The sequence below is a fragment of the Asterias rubens genome (genome assembly GCF_902459465.1).
Source record: "Asterias rubens chromosome 8 unlocalized genomic scaffold, eAstRub1.3 super_scaffold_89, whole genome shotgun sequence".
In the NCBI taxonomy this organism is placed as follows: Eukaryota; Metazoa; Echinodermata; class Asteroidea; order Forcipulatida; family Asteriidae; genus Asterias; species Asterias rubens.
Window position 1 is genome coordinate 1,649,329 of NW_022985693.1, and position 18,631 is coordinate 1,667,959.

The 18,631-nt window shown below is 36.0% G+C and overlaps 1 protein-coding gene across 1 annotated transcript; it reads left to right on the top strand.

Moving 5' to 3' along the window:
- Positions 1-831: 831 nt before the first annotated feature.
- Positions 832-10,174, top strand: LOC117305591 (sodium- and chloride-dependent glycine transporter 1-like). The gene is made up of 13 exons (XM_033790470.1): positions 832-1,096; positions 1,585-1,716; positions 2,659-2,974; positions 3,447-3,579; positions 4,081-4,215; positions 4,428-4,531; positions 5,026-5,150; positions 5,998-6,110; positions 6,575-6,715; positions 7,241-7,340; positions 7,783-7,883; positions 8,899-9,066; positions 9,254-10,174. The coding sequence occupies exons 1-13, from the start codon at positions 832-834 to the stop codon at positions 9,449-9,451; spliced, it is 2,031 nt and encodes a 676-aa protein (XP_033646361.1). The 3' UTR covers positions 9,452-10,174.
- Positions 10,175-18,631: the final 8,457 nt, after the last annotated feature.

The following is an 18,631-nucleotide window of genomic DNA, read 5'->3' on the forward strand; positions in this document are numbered from 1 at the left end:
AACAAGTTTGAATGTGAGTGGTTGCCTGCCTTAAAAGTAAGTTTAAAATCTATCTGAACTATAAGGTAACCGTTAGTGACCCCTTATTTACATTATTCATGCCATGTGGGACTATGACATTGTTTGGCCCTAGATGCCGAGATAATCAGCAAATAAAGGGTGATAACGGTAGATTCAGTAAAAAGAGAACCAAAAAGAAGACAACCTCCTCCCAATATATCAAATTGTTGACATCATGGTTTCTTTTTTTTGGTAACTAATAGTGGATAATATTTTTTTTCATATGACTTACAGGTTTTGTTTTGCCCTTGGCAAAGTACACCAATGTTGTGTTGACTTTCCCATTAATCTCATCCAAAACTGATTAATTATTTGGCTTGACTTCAACAATCAAATTGTTTGTGTTGACAAGACTTTGAGTTACTTTAAGTTTAGGAATAATACACTTATAGGCACAATCTAGTAATATCAGTGGGTCAGATTTTAACTGTCAAGTAGGGAAGAGGAGGGATAAAGTTCACCTTTTACCTGAAATCCTTTATTCTTGATGAATGAAAGATAACGTTCTGGTTCCATAGTGGCTACAATTAATGATGATTGCACCGTTTGTCCTTGAAAAGTAACCAAGAATGAAGTTACATGTAAGGGTTCAACTTTACTGCTGAGTTAGTTCGCAATCAAAGCTGGACAACTTCTCTGAATCAACTGGAAGCGAAAGAGAATACTTTGGTGTAAACACTGTTCTTAACGGCTCACTGTGGGCAAACTCTTTAGATTAACTTTTAGGTCTAGAATACCACAGACTCCTACCAGCAGGCCTTGTGCTTCAAGATGTACACTTCATTGCCAGCAATTCAGGAAGATGGCGCAAACAATCACCATGACTCTAACCTCAACAGTGTCACAGAGACGACTCCTGCCATTGCTCAAAACGACAAGGACTTAAGGAGGCACGATGCTGGCTCAGCCGATGATGCGATTCCGGAGAGAGAAACATGGGGAGGACGCTTTGAGTTTATCCTGTCTGTTATGGGTTATTCCATTGGGCTAGGGAATGTCTGGAGATTTCCATATTTATGCTACGAAAATGGTGGAGGTGAGAAAAATCCTAATGCTGTTATTTTGTCCATTTTGTTAAAAGTTTTTTTTTGTTCAACTGACTGTAAAACAAACATTTTAACCTTGGGAAGTTCTTTATCACACATAGCTAGGCTTCAGGTTGTTGTAGTGATGTCTTACTTCTCCTTCCACCTCTGGAACCCTGGTTCGAAACCCAACGGGCCACTATGTGGATTGGGTTTTTAGTCCCTACTTGACCAAGTGGGTTTTCTCTGGTATAATTCTCTGGGGTTTTCCTCCCACATCTAAAACTTTAATTTCTTCATCATCTTGTTTGGCTCTAATTGAAAGCGTTGATAGTATTTATCCAGGGTCAGATCAATGACCCAAATTGATGGGTGAAAGGGAATATAGGAAACCTGAATCGGTAACTCATCTGTTGTGATTTTCTGTCCAATTAAACAGTTGACAGTGATCCAGGCATTTTTACAATCACTTAATGTTATTATTTCATTGCTCTACAAGGTGCATTTCTGATTCCATATTTCATCATGATCGGACTGGTGGCATTACCAATCATATTCCTGGAGCTATGTCTCGGTCAGTTTTCCAGTCTTGGATGCATCAGTGTTTGGAAATACAGCAAACTATTTAAAGGTATGTCAGTCTAGTATAACTAGAAATCATTACTTGCTCATTTACTTGAATTGTCTTTAACAGATTAGTAAAAAGTTAACAGTGAACTAACCAGGGAGGTAGGGGTGGGGAGGGGGGGGGCAGTTCCCCTTACTCAGGGCCCTTGCCCCCTTTACTCTTGCTCCAAAAATTCAATTGAAACCCCACCTAAAAAAAAAAACCTGCACAAATGAATAGTTTGATACATTAAATGACATTAAATGACCCCTCTCAACATTAATGTGGGGGGTCGTGGTCGAGTGGATAAGAGCACCGAACTCAAGCTCTGATGCTTCTGTTCAGCAGAGTGTGGGTTCGAATCCCGGTCGTGACACTTGTGTCCCTGAGCAAGACACTTAACTATAATTGCTTCTCTCCACCCAGGGGTAAATGGGTACCTGTGAGGGCAGAGATGGTTCTTGTGATTGGTTTAGCCGAGTAGCGCATATATTGCGCACAGGCTGTATACTCCCCAGGGAGCTGAGATGGTTTAAGGAATGATTTAAGGCCCAGTGACCAGGGGTAATAATGTCGGAAGCGCTTTGAGACACCCCTCGGGCGTGAAAAGGGCTATATAAAAACGGTCTATTATTATTATGTTTTTCCCCACATGCCATGCCCCACTTCTGCCAAATGAAAATGTCTTATAGCTTGCTGGTTCAATCATACAATTTAAACTTAAATTTATTTCCATACTTCATGAAAACACTACAAAGGAATGTTTAAGGGAGTATAACAAGTAATCAAGAGTTTGATTTTCTCAACAAGAGCAATAAGACACAAATACTTGAAATTTTCCATAAACTTACAAATTTATTTTCCCCCTCCATCTTACTCACCAAAACCTCCCCCTTGGTTCATTTCCAGTTTCTGCCATTTTATTTGATCTTTTACTGTTCAAATATACTTGTGGTCTCTATGCAGGAGCTGGATTTGCCATGGCTTTTTTGTCGGCGGGCTTTTGTCTTTACTACAACCTGGTTCTTGCATATTGCATTTATTACATGGTGATATCCTTCTTCAATCCTCAACCCTGGGTTGGTTGTGACCATGAGTGGAACACAGACAACTGCTATGAGGGGAAGTATTTTGGACATTTAGACTTGAATGACACTACAAATAGCTCTTTATACTCAACGACTGAAACATTTACATCGACATTACTATCTACTGTGGCAAACTTCACAACAGCTGGGAATTATACAGGAAAGCATGTACGAGCCACAGAAGAATATTGGAAGTAAAACATTATTTTTTATTTGTTTAATTACTTGTGCAATTAAGACACTATAAGTTATCACACAAGCGCGTGTGGAATACGGACAAATATAGCGCGTCTGCGTCCCATATCCAACGAGGCCGAGTTATATATGGGACGCAGGCGCGCTATATTTTCCGTATTTCCACGAGTGCGAGTGTGATAACGTATTTATCTTCAAGCAAACTTGGCGCGTAACATCAAACACACAAGACGCATGGTAGTGATATTAGCCGTGCAATATAGGTTTTTATCACCACTCCATTCTGCCAATCTGATTGGAGGATTAGCGTGTACTTGAAGATAAAAAATTATGCATCTTGTAATAAGATTCTTCACTTCATTGAATGTTTACCATTTTAAGGTACTATTAGGAAACCATCAAATATTCAAACCAAAATATACTGCTTCTGCATGTACTGGTAACCAACCTTTATCAATTGACATTCTACAGGCTCCATGTCTTAGACATATCTGATGGTTTGCATTCTCTTGGATCTATTCGTTGGCAACTCTTCTTGGCATTTACAGCTGCTTGGGTCATTGTCTACATATGTATCTCTAGAGGAGTCAAATCGTCTGGTAAAGTAAGTAACGCACCAATGTTAACAGACAAAAAAAAAACTTCCAGTAAGGCTTCCATGATTCATGGGGTGTGGAGGCCCAGCGGATAAGGGCACCGAACTCAAGCTCTGGTGTTTCTGTTCAGCAGAGTGTGGGTTCTAGTCCTGGTCGAGACACTTATGTCCCTGAGCAAGACACTTGACTAAAATTGCTTCTCTCTTAGGGTACCTGTGAGAGCAGAAATGGCCAAGTGAATTTAATGGCCCAGTGAGGGGTTATTATGTTGGAGCACTTTGAGAAACCCTTTGAATGTGAAAAGCATGGTATAAAAAAAGATTATTATAATTATGTTGACAACTCCGTCAGAATGACATAAATGAGAAGGTTGACACAACAGCTTAGGTTTTGGATGCTCACCAACCTTACCTTCCACATCTTAAAGGCGGCGTTTTGGGATCAAGAGATACTTTGATGTTGTTTGACATCAATGTGATCTGAAATATTTCTGTGATTTCTCCATACAGGCAGTCTACTTTACAGCAACCTTTCCTTATGTTTTGCTCATCGTTCTCTTAATTCGCGGAGTGACACTGGAAGGGTCTCTTCAAGGAATTTTGTTCTTCATCAGACCGGACTTTAAATCTCTTGGTAGAGCAAAGGTAGGAACAAATCAACAACAAGTACCAGAGTTATGAGAGCATCTTAAGGACTTCAAAGTTTCAAAGCCTAATTGAGGAGACTGGTAACATATGGCTAGATACATGTAGCTCAGTTGGTAAAGTGCCAGTACGTTAATCCAGAGGTCCTTGGTTCAAGTCCCAACCCAGTCACTTTTTCTTTGTCCAAACACCATCTCTATTATTTCTCTCAGGTATGGCAGGCAGCAGCCAATCAGGTGTTTCTCTCCTTCAGCCCAGGATGGGGAGGTATGCACACACTAGCCAGCTATAATAAATTCAACAATAACTGTTACAGGTAAGTCCATCCGAAGAAAAACATCAAATAATGATCTTGCATCATAAGTCATCGTTCAATCAATCATAGAAATTTGTGAAGGGCCAAAATCAAAAGTTTGCTCTAAAGCGCTAATGTAGAAGATGGTACGCCTCCTGAAACAGGTGCGCTTTCAGGATTGTCTTGAATGTATGCAGTGAGGTCTCTAATGTCTTCTAAAAGTTCAGTGTTCCTGATTCTGGTTCCGTATGTAGAAAATGATCAATTGTCTATGCTCAACAAATTGTGGTGAACAGGAGGTTGATGATCAATTTTGTCTCTTTTCAGAACTTATTTGGAGTATGTACAAGCACACCAAAACAAAAAGAAAAGTAAAAGTTTACCCTTCTGATCCCTACATTTGTGATGTATTTGCTCAAAATGTTTTAGCATTGTCCATGTTTCCAAAGAAAAACACAAGAAGTTTTGCCTCATTAATTTCGTATTCAATAATTCTTTCTTTATGTATGCTTCAGGGATGCCTTTATGTTCTGCATCTCATGTGCCTTTACCAGTATATTCTCTGGTTTTGTCATGTTCTCAATTGTTGGTTTCATGGCACATGATTCTAACACATCTGTTGAAAAGGTAGTTGATGCTGGTAAGTATTATCCTGATGAACTGGTGTGCATTGTAGATAACGGAAACACTGGGAAATGTAAATTCTGCAAGCTTAAAAGGCACTGGACACTTATAATTGTCAAATCTCAATTGGTGTATCCTAACATAAGAATACCAACTTAAATCTGCAATAGTTTGGTCATTGAAGTTGCAAGAGAATGATGAAAGAAAGAAAAAAAACCTGTTGCACAAAATTTGTGTGCTTTCAGATGCATAAGAAAAGGCTTCAGCTGAGTGAGAAACCTCTTTCTCAAAAACTACATTAATGGTACCTCAGAGGGAGCCGTTTCTCACGATTTTACATTGCTCTACATTGCCTGTAAGTTCTTATGCTAGCGATTGTTTTAAGTAACTACCAAGAGTGTCCAGATCCTTTAATGTGAACACCCAAGCTTATATGTTTCTGAGCTAAACTATCAGACAAGAACATAAAAAATAGATAATTATGATGTCTTTTAGAATGAGATGTCTGTCTGATTTTCAATGCGTTTCTCTGAAAATGTAGCTTAAACGAGGAAATGTAGATTGTCTCTTAAAGCTTCTGTTTTAACGAGAACTTTTGTGAATTATTTGTATAAACAACACACCAATATTATCTCTAACATTGGGGGAGGGGGGGGGGGTAATTCCCCCAAAGAAATAATACTTCAGGGGTTGATTTTAAAAAGAGTTATTCATAACTTGGACCTAGTCCTAGGAGATATTAAAAACTTAAGGCTAGTCTTCAGTTAGGACAAGTTACTCTTCCTAACTTGAGATAAGACTAGTTTTAACTCTTTGTGAAATTCATCCCAGCAGTGCCATTACTGTTTTTTTATGACTTGAAGGTTACGGTTTGGCGTTTGTGGTGTTTCCTGAGGCAGTGAGTCGCATGTGGCTCCCCCAGTTGTGGTCTTTCCTATTTTTCTTCATGCTCATTATCCTTGGACTTGACAGCCAGGTAACTATAAAAGAATAGACCTCAACTTTATCCAGTAAATCCATTTCTCTTAAATTCATGAGTCAATGGCCTTGAACGAATTATTAAAAATAAATGATAGGGTGTCATGGCCGAGTGGTTTAGAGCATCAAAGTCAAGTTCTGCTGGTAAAGTCATCGAAGTGTGGGTTCGAATCACAGTCATAATGTTTGTGTCTTTAAGCAAAATGCCTAACTATAATTGCTTCTCTTCACCCAGGAATATAAATGGATACCTGCGAGGGTAGAAGTTCATATTGTGTATGAAAAAACCTTTGGAGCACCACAGCAGCCCGGGCTGTATACTCCCAAGGAAGCTGAGAAAGATTACAAAAATGTTATTTACCCAATGACCCTTAGTTTGAATTTTCCTTTTTGAAAGCTTTAAAAATATGTTATAACAGAATCAATAACTCAATGTTGATAATAAGTATGCTCCCTTTTCAGTTTGTTTGCTTGGAGACTTTGATCACGGCACTAACAGACGAGTTAGCAGCAATATGGCCCAAAACAAGACGTTGGAAATGGTTGATAACCCTTGGAACGTGCTGTACAATGTTTGTCGTTGGCTTACCTCTTGTTACTCAAGTAAGCTTGGCCTGTTGAAGTTATTTTAGTAACCACTGACTCACGTTCGTTTCTGTTCATCTGAAGACCTCACAATTTGTAATGACAATGCTGTTTGGCTTTGGCTGAGCTGTGTTTACTTTGTGTGCAGATTCTTTTTTAAGAAGAATACAGACAGAATGCCATCACAACTGCTCATATTAAACAAACATGCTTTGATTGATTGACAATGCCTAGACCTATGTTATTTATATACCTTAACTAGTTCAGGGGTCAGAGTCATTGCTGACTAAAAACAATCAAAATTTAAGGAGGCATGTTGAAAAGATGGGTTTACCAAAATTGTTTTAACCCAATGGGTTGAAGAACAGTTTCCCCAGCACTAGAGAAGTACATCAAGAGACAATATTTCCTTGTATGTTTAAAAATGACTGATTTTCTTCACCAGGATAACTTTAAAAGTTTGAATTCAGTTAAAAGTCTGACATTTCTCATCCCTGCAAATTTGATAACAGCTTATTCTTGTTAATATTTGTTTCTGCATAGGGTGGTATTTACGTAATGACTCTTCTGGATTGGTATCTGTCTGGCTTTTCACCGATGGTGACAACAATTACAGAGACTTTGGTTGTGTCCCACATTTATGGTGAGTATTAAAAGAAGTGTACTTTTGTTATCTTCAATTCACCAATTCATTACTTTTTCTCCCCCTTTGATATTGTCCTTTTATGTTTCCATCTTCTTGTGTTCAATTCAGCTCTCTCCCCCAGCCCCCTTGTTTCTCTCTTTATTGTTTACCCCTCGTTTTTTTCTGTGTGCTCTCTGACTCTCTCCATCAATGTATTTCTACTTGACAGCTTGTGTTACACTTATTTACCTGTTCACTTGTGTTGTTATTTATTTAGCCTTTGAGAAAGACTCCGATAGGGCTGAAATGTCAGGCCATTAAACATTTTGTATTTATACCATCATGTCCTTTTGGTTGGTAAGCAGTTTTGCAACAGTTAATTATATTTTCTCAACTTCAAAAAGAGTCAGACAGTTGTTATGAATATTATAAGTTGACATACTCTATACTTTGCTTACAGGAGTCAATCGTATTTCCAGAGATATCCACTCAATGCTAAACTTTACTCCCTCCCTCTATTGGAGACTCTGTTGGATGCTCTTTAGCCCACTCGTGTTGCTGGTAAATACTGTTTAAATATTCATTAAAAAAATCATTTCTGTTTTGTGTACATTTTTCATTTAGATTAATTTACGCACAGTAAGTATCACTTGCCATCCACAGACAAATAACAAACAAGTAATATATGTGCTATAAGAGGGATTGAGCTCTGAGGACGATATCACACTATTATAAGACTAATCGTGACACACAATCACTGAGTACAAATGGAATTTGCAACACACACTCTCCAGGACAGCAGCAATGCTTGTAGGAGAGTATAACTCAAGATGCAAGATGAGTTTACAGGCCCGATGCTAAAGTTCCAAACTATTTGATATGTTACTCGTACAGAAATCCCTCCTGGCACTCTGCTATTTCACTTGTCATCAGCCCTAGTACAAAGATCCTTGGTAAAGGTCCTGGGGTGGATTTCACAAAGATAGTCCTAACTTAGGACTAGTCCTAGGCAATGCTAAGAGATAGGACCAGTCCTAAGTTAGGACCAGTAACTCATCCTAACTTAGGACCAGTCCTATCTCTTAGCATTGCCTATGACTAGTCCTAAGTTAGGACTACCTTTGTGAAATCCACCCCTGGCTACTAGAAGTTCAATAACTTATATCTAAATATTAATTTGGTGTTTACCCATATGCACAGATGTGTGCTAGGCTAGCACTGTATACTCAGTTCTGTGGACAAAAAAACCACTAGACAATTACTCGGATGAGATTCGAACCCACGACCTTTGCAATTCTAGAGCAGTGTCATACCAACTAGACCACTGAGATTGCGCAGGAGGCAGTTTGAACCCTATGTTTAGCAGCAGGTACTGCAAATAATTCTTTCAAATTCAACATCACAGAGATGGAAAAGAGGTTATGGAGTGGACCTGTTAGTATCACTGGCCATTCGCAAACAAATGAATAAATAAAAATGTGTTTGATTGGTGAATGACTATTTTTCAAAATTTGCCTCTTCAAGAGAATAATGTCACAGTCCTATTAATGCATGTGATTTTTCTTTCTTTCTACAGTTTATCATCGTGTTTGCCTTTTTTGATTACCATTCCCCTGTTGTTGGGGATTATACTTTTCCATCTTGGGCCGACGGAGTAGGATGGTGTCTTGTTAGCTTTTCCATCTTTTTCATATTCACATACGGGATATACCACCTGCTTGGTGAAAAGGGAACACTCATTGAAGTAAGTAATCAATTGTGTTATTCATTAATATTTCCAATTTCCTTTATGGAGAGAAAATACTGTCAACTGAAAAAAAAGTTTGTATAAATCTTAGGAGCCTTTATGAAAACTTAATTTTAACTTCTGCAATACACGATGCATATTACATTATAAATCATTCTCAATGTTTTCCCTCTTTTTTTTGCAGCGTTTAAAAATGGCTATCCAACCGCATGCGCAGTGGGGTCCAGCACTCAATGTTAACAGATTACAGGCTGGTTATGCACTGATGCCAGGCCATGAGCAAGCTGGTTCCGGCAATGAATCCAATATGATTTCAGCTCCAGGAGCTGGGACAGAAGATTATGATTTTCACCATCCTAAGGAATTTGAAACGGGGGTGTAATTCCGACAGACACAAAAAACTGTTTTATTTTAAGGCCCTACTCTTGACTAAACTATTCTAAAATACAATCATTCTTTGAATTGAAGTTGAGTTAACAAAACAAGAAAACATTTACAAAACAATGATGTTATTCTTATGTTTGTCAGTCCATTCAATTTGATTAGTTTTTATTTTGTTTTACAAGAAAAATAAGATGGAACAATTTATATCATTCTGATCATAATGAAACAGTATAACTTATCAGGAATTGTAAGTGTAAAACTTGGTAGTGTTAAAACTGTAACTTGAGTGTTTTTGAAAGTAGTGAATTGTTTTCTAGTGTTAGTTATTTCTGAATAGTTATATCAATACCGGTAGTTTTGTCATGATTGATAAATAGACTAGTTATGCTATTAATTTATTCGGACTAGAGTAGAGTACAGTAACTTAAGGGTGGCAGGTGTAGAAATAGCTAGTGCTTATAAACGTTTGAGTATATTTTGAATTAATCAGTATTAACCTTCAACTGTTTAAATTCCTCCTGAATTATTAAGCTATCTATCACCCCTTAGTTAAACTTTTAGAAAACAATTGTATTTACAAGCCTCACCTAATTGATTGATCTTAATTTTCTGAGTTTTGCCTGCTTCATTCGTGTATATTACTTGCTGTGAACTTGGTTTATGGGAAGGTAAATGTTTGGTAATCACTCATAAACCATTGTGAGAAACTATTCCCTCTGAAGTGGCGTAGTTTTCAAGAGAGAACTAACTTTCCCTGAATTTGATTTCGAGACCTCAGATTTAGAGTTTGAGGTCTCGAAATCAAGCATCTGAAAGCACACAACTTTGTGTGACAAGGTTTTTTTTTTCTTTCATTAATATCTTGCAACTTCGACGACAGACTGAGCTCAAACTTTCAGAGGTTTGTTATTTTATCCATATGTTGAGATACACCAACTGTGAAGACTGGTCTTTGACAATTACCAGTAGTGTCCAGTGTCTTAAAAATTATTGAAGTTATTATGCCCCAAGATTTGAATCTGAGAAGCATAACTGTCAAAAACTTTTCTCAGATTGTGTTTTCCACTGAGGGAGACAACCTTTCCCTGACAACCTTTGAAATTAAATTTTCATAGGTTAGTTTTTTTGGGTATACATTTCTATTAAAACAAAAGACCAGCTGAAAAAAAAATTAGGAAAAAGTTACCTTTAATATGTTTTTTTTTTATCTTTAACTTTCTTTCGCACTGTATTTTAAAACTGTTTTTTAACCGCTGCATTTTGTCTTGGTTTATTTTTTCCTGAGTTTTACTGGGTTTTTGTTTGTCAAGATGATTTGTAAGGTATTTTACTTATGTAATAATTGTTATGTTCATTGACTATAAATATTAAAGTTGGTAATTTAAGAAGGTATTTGTGTCACTGATTCATCAAGAAAGGTAAACAATAAAGAAATTTATATCGAGGAAACCTACAAATTTGAGTCACTGTGCTATCAGTATTATTAGACTGTCACACTTACATTTCATCGCGCTAGTTCCCCCTAGTACCTATAACGATATAGGACTAAACTTCTATTTTAAGCAGTCTAGGGACTAGTACTGTAGTAGGCCCCTACACTACGTACTGTAGGGGAAGTAGTAGTACCAGCACGTAGCACTACTTTACTGTAGAACCTTATTACTTACGAGTCATAGCATAGTTAGTGCAATCTAATATAAATGGCATATTGGACAAGCATTCTACTTAACTACAGCCATAGAGCAAGGAACAGCCATGACACACGTCATTCCGTTGGTAATGACAACTTTTTTTTTTTTTCTTCTTTTGGTTATATTTTCTATGTGTCTTTTAGGGATATTGGAGTGGTCAAATTTTACAGGTTACATACGGGATACCTAGGCCCTGCATAAAGTAAGTAGTTACCAAATGATTTGATTCTGAAGCACCTGTTTAAGCTTGTCTTCTTGCAATCTTTCTTTGACAGCTGGAACCTGCAGGCCACATGCGTTTGTTTGTTGACATTACAACTTGAAGGGCGCCTCCAAGAGGACGTATTGTTTGGATGACGTTTGACGTTGACTATCGTCTTCGGCTGCAGCTACGTCTAGATCAGCGCGTCTGTCAGTGTTGAAGAATAGGCAGACGCGCGCGATCTAGCCGTAGCTGTAGCCGAAGTCGCCGTTTCGGACACGGCCTAACATCTACCGTTGACTATGAGTTGACGCAAAAATAGTATCTTTGGTTGTTGACGTCAGACGAAACTTCTAGCCTGCCGGAGGGGGCGCTATATAAGGTGACCGTTAAAGAAACAAGTGCCAGAATGTTGTCCGTGAAAACAAGTGTCAGAATGTCGTCCGTGAAAAAAACAAGTGTCAGAATGTGAGAGAGCTTGTGTATACACGCTAAGGAGTAAAGTAGAGACACAGTCACACTCGCATCTTTTTCTTTGATATGGACGACGGTAGTAGCTTGTTCGGGTAAGTTTCGAAAACAATAATTCCTCTCATTATAATAGTAGGCTATTGTAACAAATAACAGGCCCATTTTGTGTCACTTTTTTGCAAATTCTGAAAGTGAAATGAAGTTGACGAGTCCGGTCCCGGGACATGCAAGTAAAGTACAACTGCAGGAATGCAGACCTGCAATTAATTACTTGAGATGAGCGTGGAGGTTTGAGAGTAAACTTTCCAAAACCCTTGAGAAAAACATTTCCTTTTGTACTATTTTGAGCAGACTGAGCACGGTTTCACGCGTCTTTTACTTTGGCCATTTCATATTATTCAATAATTTTATGAAAGAAAATAGAATACAAACGACATTTACAATTTAACTCTTGAAGTCATGAATGCAGATGTCGAGTTTCATACTGAACCTGTTCGTCCTTTTTGTCTTCGTCTTTCGCGCTCGACTATAGTCCCTCTCCTCCCTGCGCCATTGGGCCAATTTGTTGGTATTTACTAAAAATGGACATGGATATTAACATGCGCTTAATATTGTTTGTGTGTCCACTGGCAGCTGCACCTACTCCCCGTTTTAATGCAATTGCAAACGTCCAAGAGTCACTCGGCAGCACCGCAGGCAGTAGTACTAGTAGACGCAAAGCATTGTCACACCAACCCATGGATGGCATGGCAGCCCACAAGGCAAGCCCAGTAGGCCTATAAAAAATGATACAAAAAGGCAAGAGGTCCCTAATATTTTTTTTGCCGACCAAAGTAGTGTTTTTGAGCAAGTGAATGTGCGTTTTACACATGTTGGTTGGAAGAGAATGGTCTCTAATGCTGATGAAATGCAAACCAATGGTCCAGTTTGAGTGGAAACATCATCATTTTGTGTGAACTGTGATGAACACGTAGGTTTACTTGGAGGCCTACGCGGCCATTCCACCATGAATATAATGGTTAAATCTAACAAGGGGAGGTAACTGTAACATCTAAAATTGAATTTCTTGTCAACCCCAATTAATATTATTTTACCCATGAGCAGCGTCACTTCCCCCTATATAACTTTTACTTTGACCCGTCAGACGTCCTAATTGATTATCTCATCAAGCAGTCCCGTGTACACACAAACTCAGACCGTTAAAGTTGTATACTGCCCTCTATTGAGCCTAAAATACACAACTTATAATGTTCTTTTACGGTGATTAGTTTCTAAAACGTTTTCTTTACGCCCGATTTCTGCAAACTGCTTGCGCACTATGACGGGTTATTTATCCTACAACAAAACTAATATTTTTGATCGCATCTTGATAAGATACATCTTAGAGTAGCTCCCTGAAAAAGCTAGAGACACTGGATGCAAAATTGAAGATAATTATTTGACACTAATTTTGTGATGTCGCATGTTCTCTTGACTGAGTAACCTGGGATGATGTTATTTTTGTATGTAGAAATAGGTACGGCTTTACTATTTTCTGTCTTACACCTGTAGTTTTGTCCTGTATTTTTAATTTTTGCTTGTTTTTTGGGGTCAGTCTGTTCATAGGCTGGGGAACAAAGGGTGTGCTCCTCCCCCCCCCCCGGACTTAGATGTTGCCTTTTGTTTAAAGTTTCACCTTTTAATCTCAGTCTTTTATATTTACAATAATTTTGACCTATTACTCTGTATTATACACTATTTTCAACATTTCTATCTATCTATCTAGAGTGGTATGAGAACATAAATTTCACTTTTGGGTAAAGTTATAGTTTATGACATCTAATTGTTGGCTTCAAGTCTGAAAACCTTTACTGATTATGATTCTATGAAGTCCACACTAAAACCGTTTTATTTTTCTGGGAATATTTTCCTCTAAAATGAAGTCATAATGCAAAATTAAGGACATTTTTTACATGCTGAACATTGTGCATGTTATGTTTATCAATAATTTCCTCTTAACACACTAATTAAAGGATCTGCCTATATACATTTAATTTGCAATGCCTAAAAATTAATGGCAATACAAACTAATGTGGTTAGAAATACAGCAGCTTTGAATAGTGTAATGCACTTTGAGATTCGAAGTACTGTGGTTATGGGAAACAAGCAACATCTCCTGCGTATACCTCATGTGAATTGACTAGTATACTGAAGTATATACTGAAGTATACTGAAGAGATCCTTGATGCATTGTGAATACCTTTTTGTCCCCTTTAAAATGAAGTCATAATGCAAAATTGCTGAACATTTTGCATGTTTATCACTATTTCCTCTTAACACACACTAATTAAAGGGTCTGCATACATTTAATTTGTAATGCCTGAAAATTAATGGCAATACTAACTAATGTGGTAAAGAGCACAGCAATTTTGGATAGTGTAAGATTCGAAGTGTTGTAGTTATGGGAAAATGATTTCACTTTTGATCCCCAAAATTACCGTGCTAACTCTACTCAGATTATATTCCTAGCCTCTGTAAGGATTTCCCGCGTGGACTTACTCGGACAATAGTGAAATTTTATAGCCAGTGCAACCAGCCACTAAGTTCACACTATTGCGACAGGTGCCCCTCCCATATCTTTTTTTCATAAAAGCTCCTCCTTTTAGAGAGCCTTCGTGGCTCCCAGGCGCTGAGTAACAGCATTGTATTTATTGTAAGATGAATTATTGTTATCGAAATTTGGCAAGGTGTTTGTTTAGGTACGTAGTTCAAGTCATGGTGGGCAAGTGGTTTGCAGAAATTGGACGTGAAGTAAACGTTTTAAAATAATTATTCACTTTTTGAAAATCTTTAGTGTAACGTCACTGCATAAAATTGGTTGGCTTTGGTTGGTTAATAAAAATGGTTGATTAATAAAAATGGTATCTTAAAGCCACTTTCTGAACAGAACACAAATTAAAAGTTAAGATTTACAAATAACTTATACACTCCTACGTACCTCATGTGAATTGAAGTATACTGAAGTATACTGAAGAGACCTTTAATGCATTTGGAACACTTTTTTGTCCACAAATAAATGTCGACGCTAATTTTTCCGGACCACGGTGAAAGTTGAATCTTTACCCCTTCAACCCCAACCTCTTAGACCCTTATGGGGTTCGGCGGGATTTCCTTTCCCGACAATTTGGACACACAACTGAGACCGTTAAAACTGTATACTGCCCTCTATTGAGCTTTGCTACGCCACTTATAATGTCTTAACCGGTGATAGTTTTTGTTTGAAGAATAATGAATGAACATAATAGCAACAAGACAGGGAATAATACAAATAGTAAGCATTTGTTCGTTAGCAAAACATTTTATCAGTTCTCTATATTTACGAAATAAATAGTTGACATCACCTCACATGATTAATTATTGTATTTGTAAACAACACACATTACCTTCGATATTACTCTAAACTAAAATTAATCCAAAACATCATCATCATCAATCTGTATTATGTTGGCGCAAATTGATTTGATATTTGTTTTGCTAGTAATTGTCAATTAATATACAATACGTTTAGTTATACTGCTTATTTAGTATGTGCAAGTTGTAGACCAGGGCCCAAATGCCATGGCTCTGCTTGCCGTAAAGCACAGAATCGGCGCTTACGAACATGTTTTTGTTAAAAATCTTTAAGTGACCCATTGTATAAATAAAACTAAAAGACTCAAAGTGGGAAGAGACAGTTGAAATGAGTAACAGTGAAAATCAAAAGATTTTTGTTTGTTTTTAATCCTAAGTTGACCCCTGGTAGACCAAAAATACACACACAAAAAAGGGAACGACAAAATTAAATTAATAATAATACAATCCCCCCTAAAAAAATTATTGTTTTTAAATCATAAAATGGCCCCTGGTAAACAAAAACAAAACACAAAAAGTGGGAAAAGAAAGTTGAAAATAATAGTAATGAAAACCAACCCCCCCATAAAAAATAAATAATAATAAGAATAATTGTATAATAATAATTGAAATAATAAAGTTTGTTAAAAAGGGGAAAAGAAATATGAAATTAATAATTAAGTAAATCCACGAAAATCTAAAAAAAGAAAAAAAGAAAAAAAGAAAAAGAAACAAAACGGAAATCCAAAAATAAAACTTCTTATTGAACTTAATAATAATGAAAATCCAAAAAAACAAATTGTCTCCTTTTTTTAATCGTTGAAACCAAATTATGAAAATCCCCCCCCCAATTAATTAATACTTTCAATCGTAAAGTGACCCCTTGTCGACCATAAATACACTCTAAAAAGGAGAAGACAAAATTGAAATAATTAATACTGAAAATCACCCAATTTTTTATTTGTTAATTTTTTTAATTTAAAGTGACCCCTGGTAGACCATAAATACACCCTAAAAATGGGAAAGAGAAGGTTGAAATAATTAATACTGAAAATCCCCCAATTAATTATTTTTTGTTTTTAAATCGTAAAGTGACCACTAGTAGACCAAAAATACACCTTAAAAAGGGGGAAAGAAAGTTGAAGTAAATAACACTGAAAATCCCCCATTTTTTTTCAATCGTAAAGTGATCCCTTGTAGACCATAATACACTCTAAAAAGGGGAAGACAAAATTGAAATAATTAATACCGAAAATCACACAATTTTTTATTTTTTAATTTTTTTAATTTAGAAGTGACCCCGGGTAGACCAAAAATACACACAAAAAAGGGGGAAGAGAAAGTTTAAATAATTATACTGAAAATCCCCCAATTAATTATTTTTTGTTTTTTTTTAATTCAGAAGTGACCACTAGTAGACCAAAAATACACCTTAAAAAGGGGGAAAAGAAAATTGAAATAAATAACACTGAAAATCCCCCATTTTTTTTTTAATCGTAAAGTGACCCCTTGTAGACCATAAATACACCCTAAAAAGGGAAGACAAAATTGAAATAAATAATACTGAAAATCTCCCTTTTTTATTTTTTATTTTTTAAATCGTAAAATTACCCCTTGTAGACCATAATTACACTCTAAGAAGGGGAAGACAAAATTGAAATAAATAATACTGAAAATCCCCCTTTTTTATTTTTTATTTTTTAATTTAAAAGTGACCCCTGGTAGACCATAAATACACCCTAAAAAGGGGAAAGAGAAGGTTGAAATAATTAATACTGAAAATCCCCCAATTAATTATTTTTGTTTTTAAATCGTAAAGTGACCACTAGTAGACCAAAAATACACCTTAAAAAGGGGGAAAAGAAAGTTGAAATAAATAACACTAAAAATCCCCCATTTTTTTTCAATCGTAAAGTGACCCCTTGTAGACCATAAATACACCATAAAAAGGAAAGACAAAATTGAATTAATTAATACTGAAAATCACCCAATTATTTTATTTTTTAATTTTTTTAATTTATAAGTGACCCCTGGTAGACCATAAATACACCCTAAAAAAGGGAAAGAGAAGGTTGAAATAATTAATACTGAAAATCCCCCAATTAATTATTTTTTGTTTTTAAATCGTAAAGTGACCACTAGTAGACCAAAAATACACCTTAAAAGGGGGAAAAGAAAGTTGAAGTAAATAACACTGAAAATCCCCCATTTTTTTTTCAATCGTAAAGTGATCCCTTGTAGACCATAATACACTCTAAAAAGGGGAAGACAAAATTGAAATAATTAATACCGAAAATCACACAATTTTTTATTTTTTAATTTTTTTAATTTAGAAGTGACCCCGGGTAGACCAAAAATACACACAAAAAAGGGGTAAGAGAAAGTTTAAATAATTATACTGAAAATCCCCCAATTAATTATTTTTGTTTTTTTTTTAATTCAGAAGTGACCACTAGTAGACCAAAAATACACCTTAAAAAGGGGGAAAAGAAAATTGAAATAAATAACACTGAAAATCCCCCATTTTTTTTTTTAATCGTAAAGTGACCCCTTGTAGACCATAAATACACCCTAAAAAGGGAAGACAAAATTGAAATAAATAATACTGAAAATCTCCCTTTTTTATTTTTTATTTTTTAAATCGTAAAATTACCCCTTGTAGACCATAATTACACTCTAAGAAGGGGAAGACAAAATTGAAATAAATAATACTGAAAATCCCCCTTTTTTATTTTTTATTTTTTAATTTAAAAGTGACCCCTGGTAGACCATAAATACACCCTAAAAAGGGGAAAGAGAAGGTTGAAATAATTATACTGAAAATCCCCCAATTAATTATTTTTTGTTTTTAAATCGTAAAGTGACCACTAGTAGACCAAAAATACACCTTAAAAAGGGGGAAAAGAAAGTTGAAATAAATAACACTAAAAATCCCCCATTTTTTTTCAATCGTAAAGTGACCCCTTGTAGACCATAAATACACCATAAAAAGGAAGACAAAATTGAATTAATTAATACTGAAAATCACCCAATTATTTTATTTTTTAATTTTTTTAATTTAAAAGTGACCCCTGGTAGACCATAAATACACCCTAAAAAGGGGAAAGAGAAGGTTGTAATAATTAATACCGAAAATCCCCCAATTTTTAATTTTTTTTTTTTAATCATAAAGTGACCACTAGTAGACCAAAAATACACCTTAAAAAGGGGGAAAAGAAAGTTGAAATAAATAACACTAAAAATCCCCCATTTTTTTTCAACCCTAACCCTAACCCTAACCCTAACCCTAACCCTAACCATGAAATAATTAATACTGAAAATCACCCAATTTTTTATTATTTATTTTTTAATTTAAAAGTGACCCCTGGTAGACCATAATACACCCTAAAAAGGGGAAAGAGAAGGTTGTAATAATTAATACTGAAAATCCCCCAATTTTTTAATT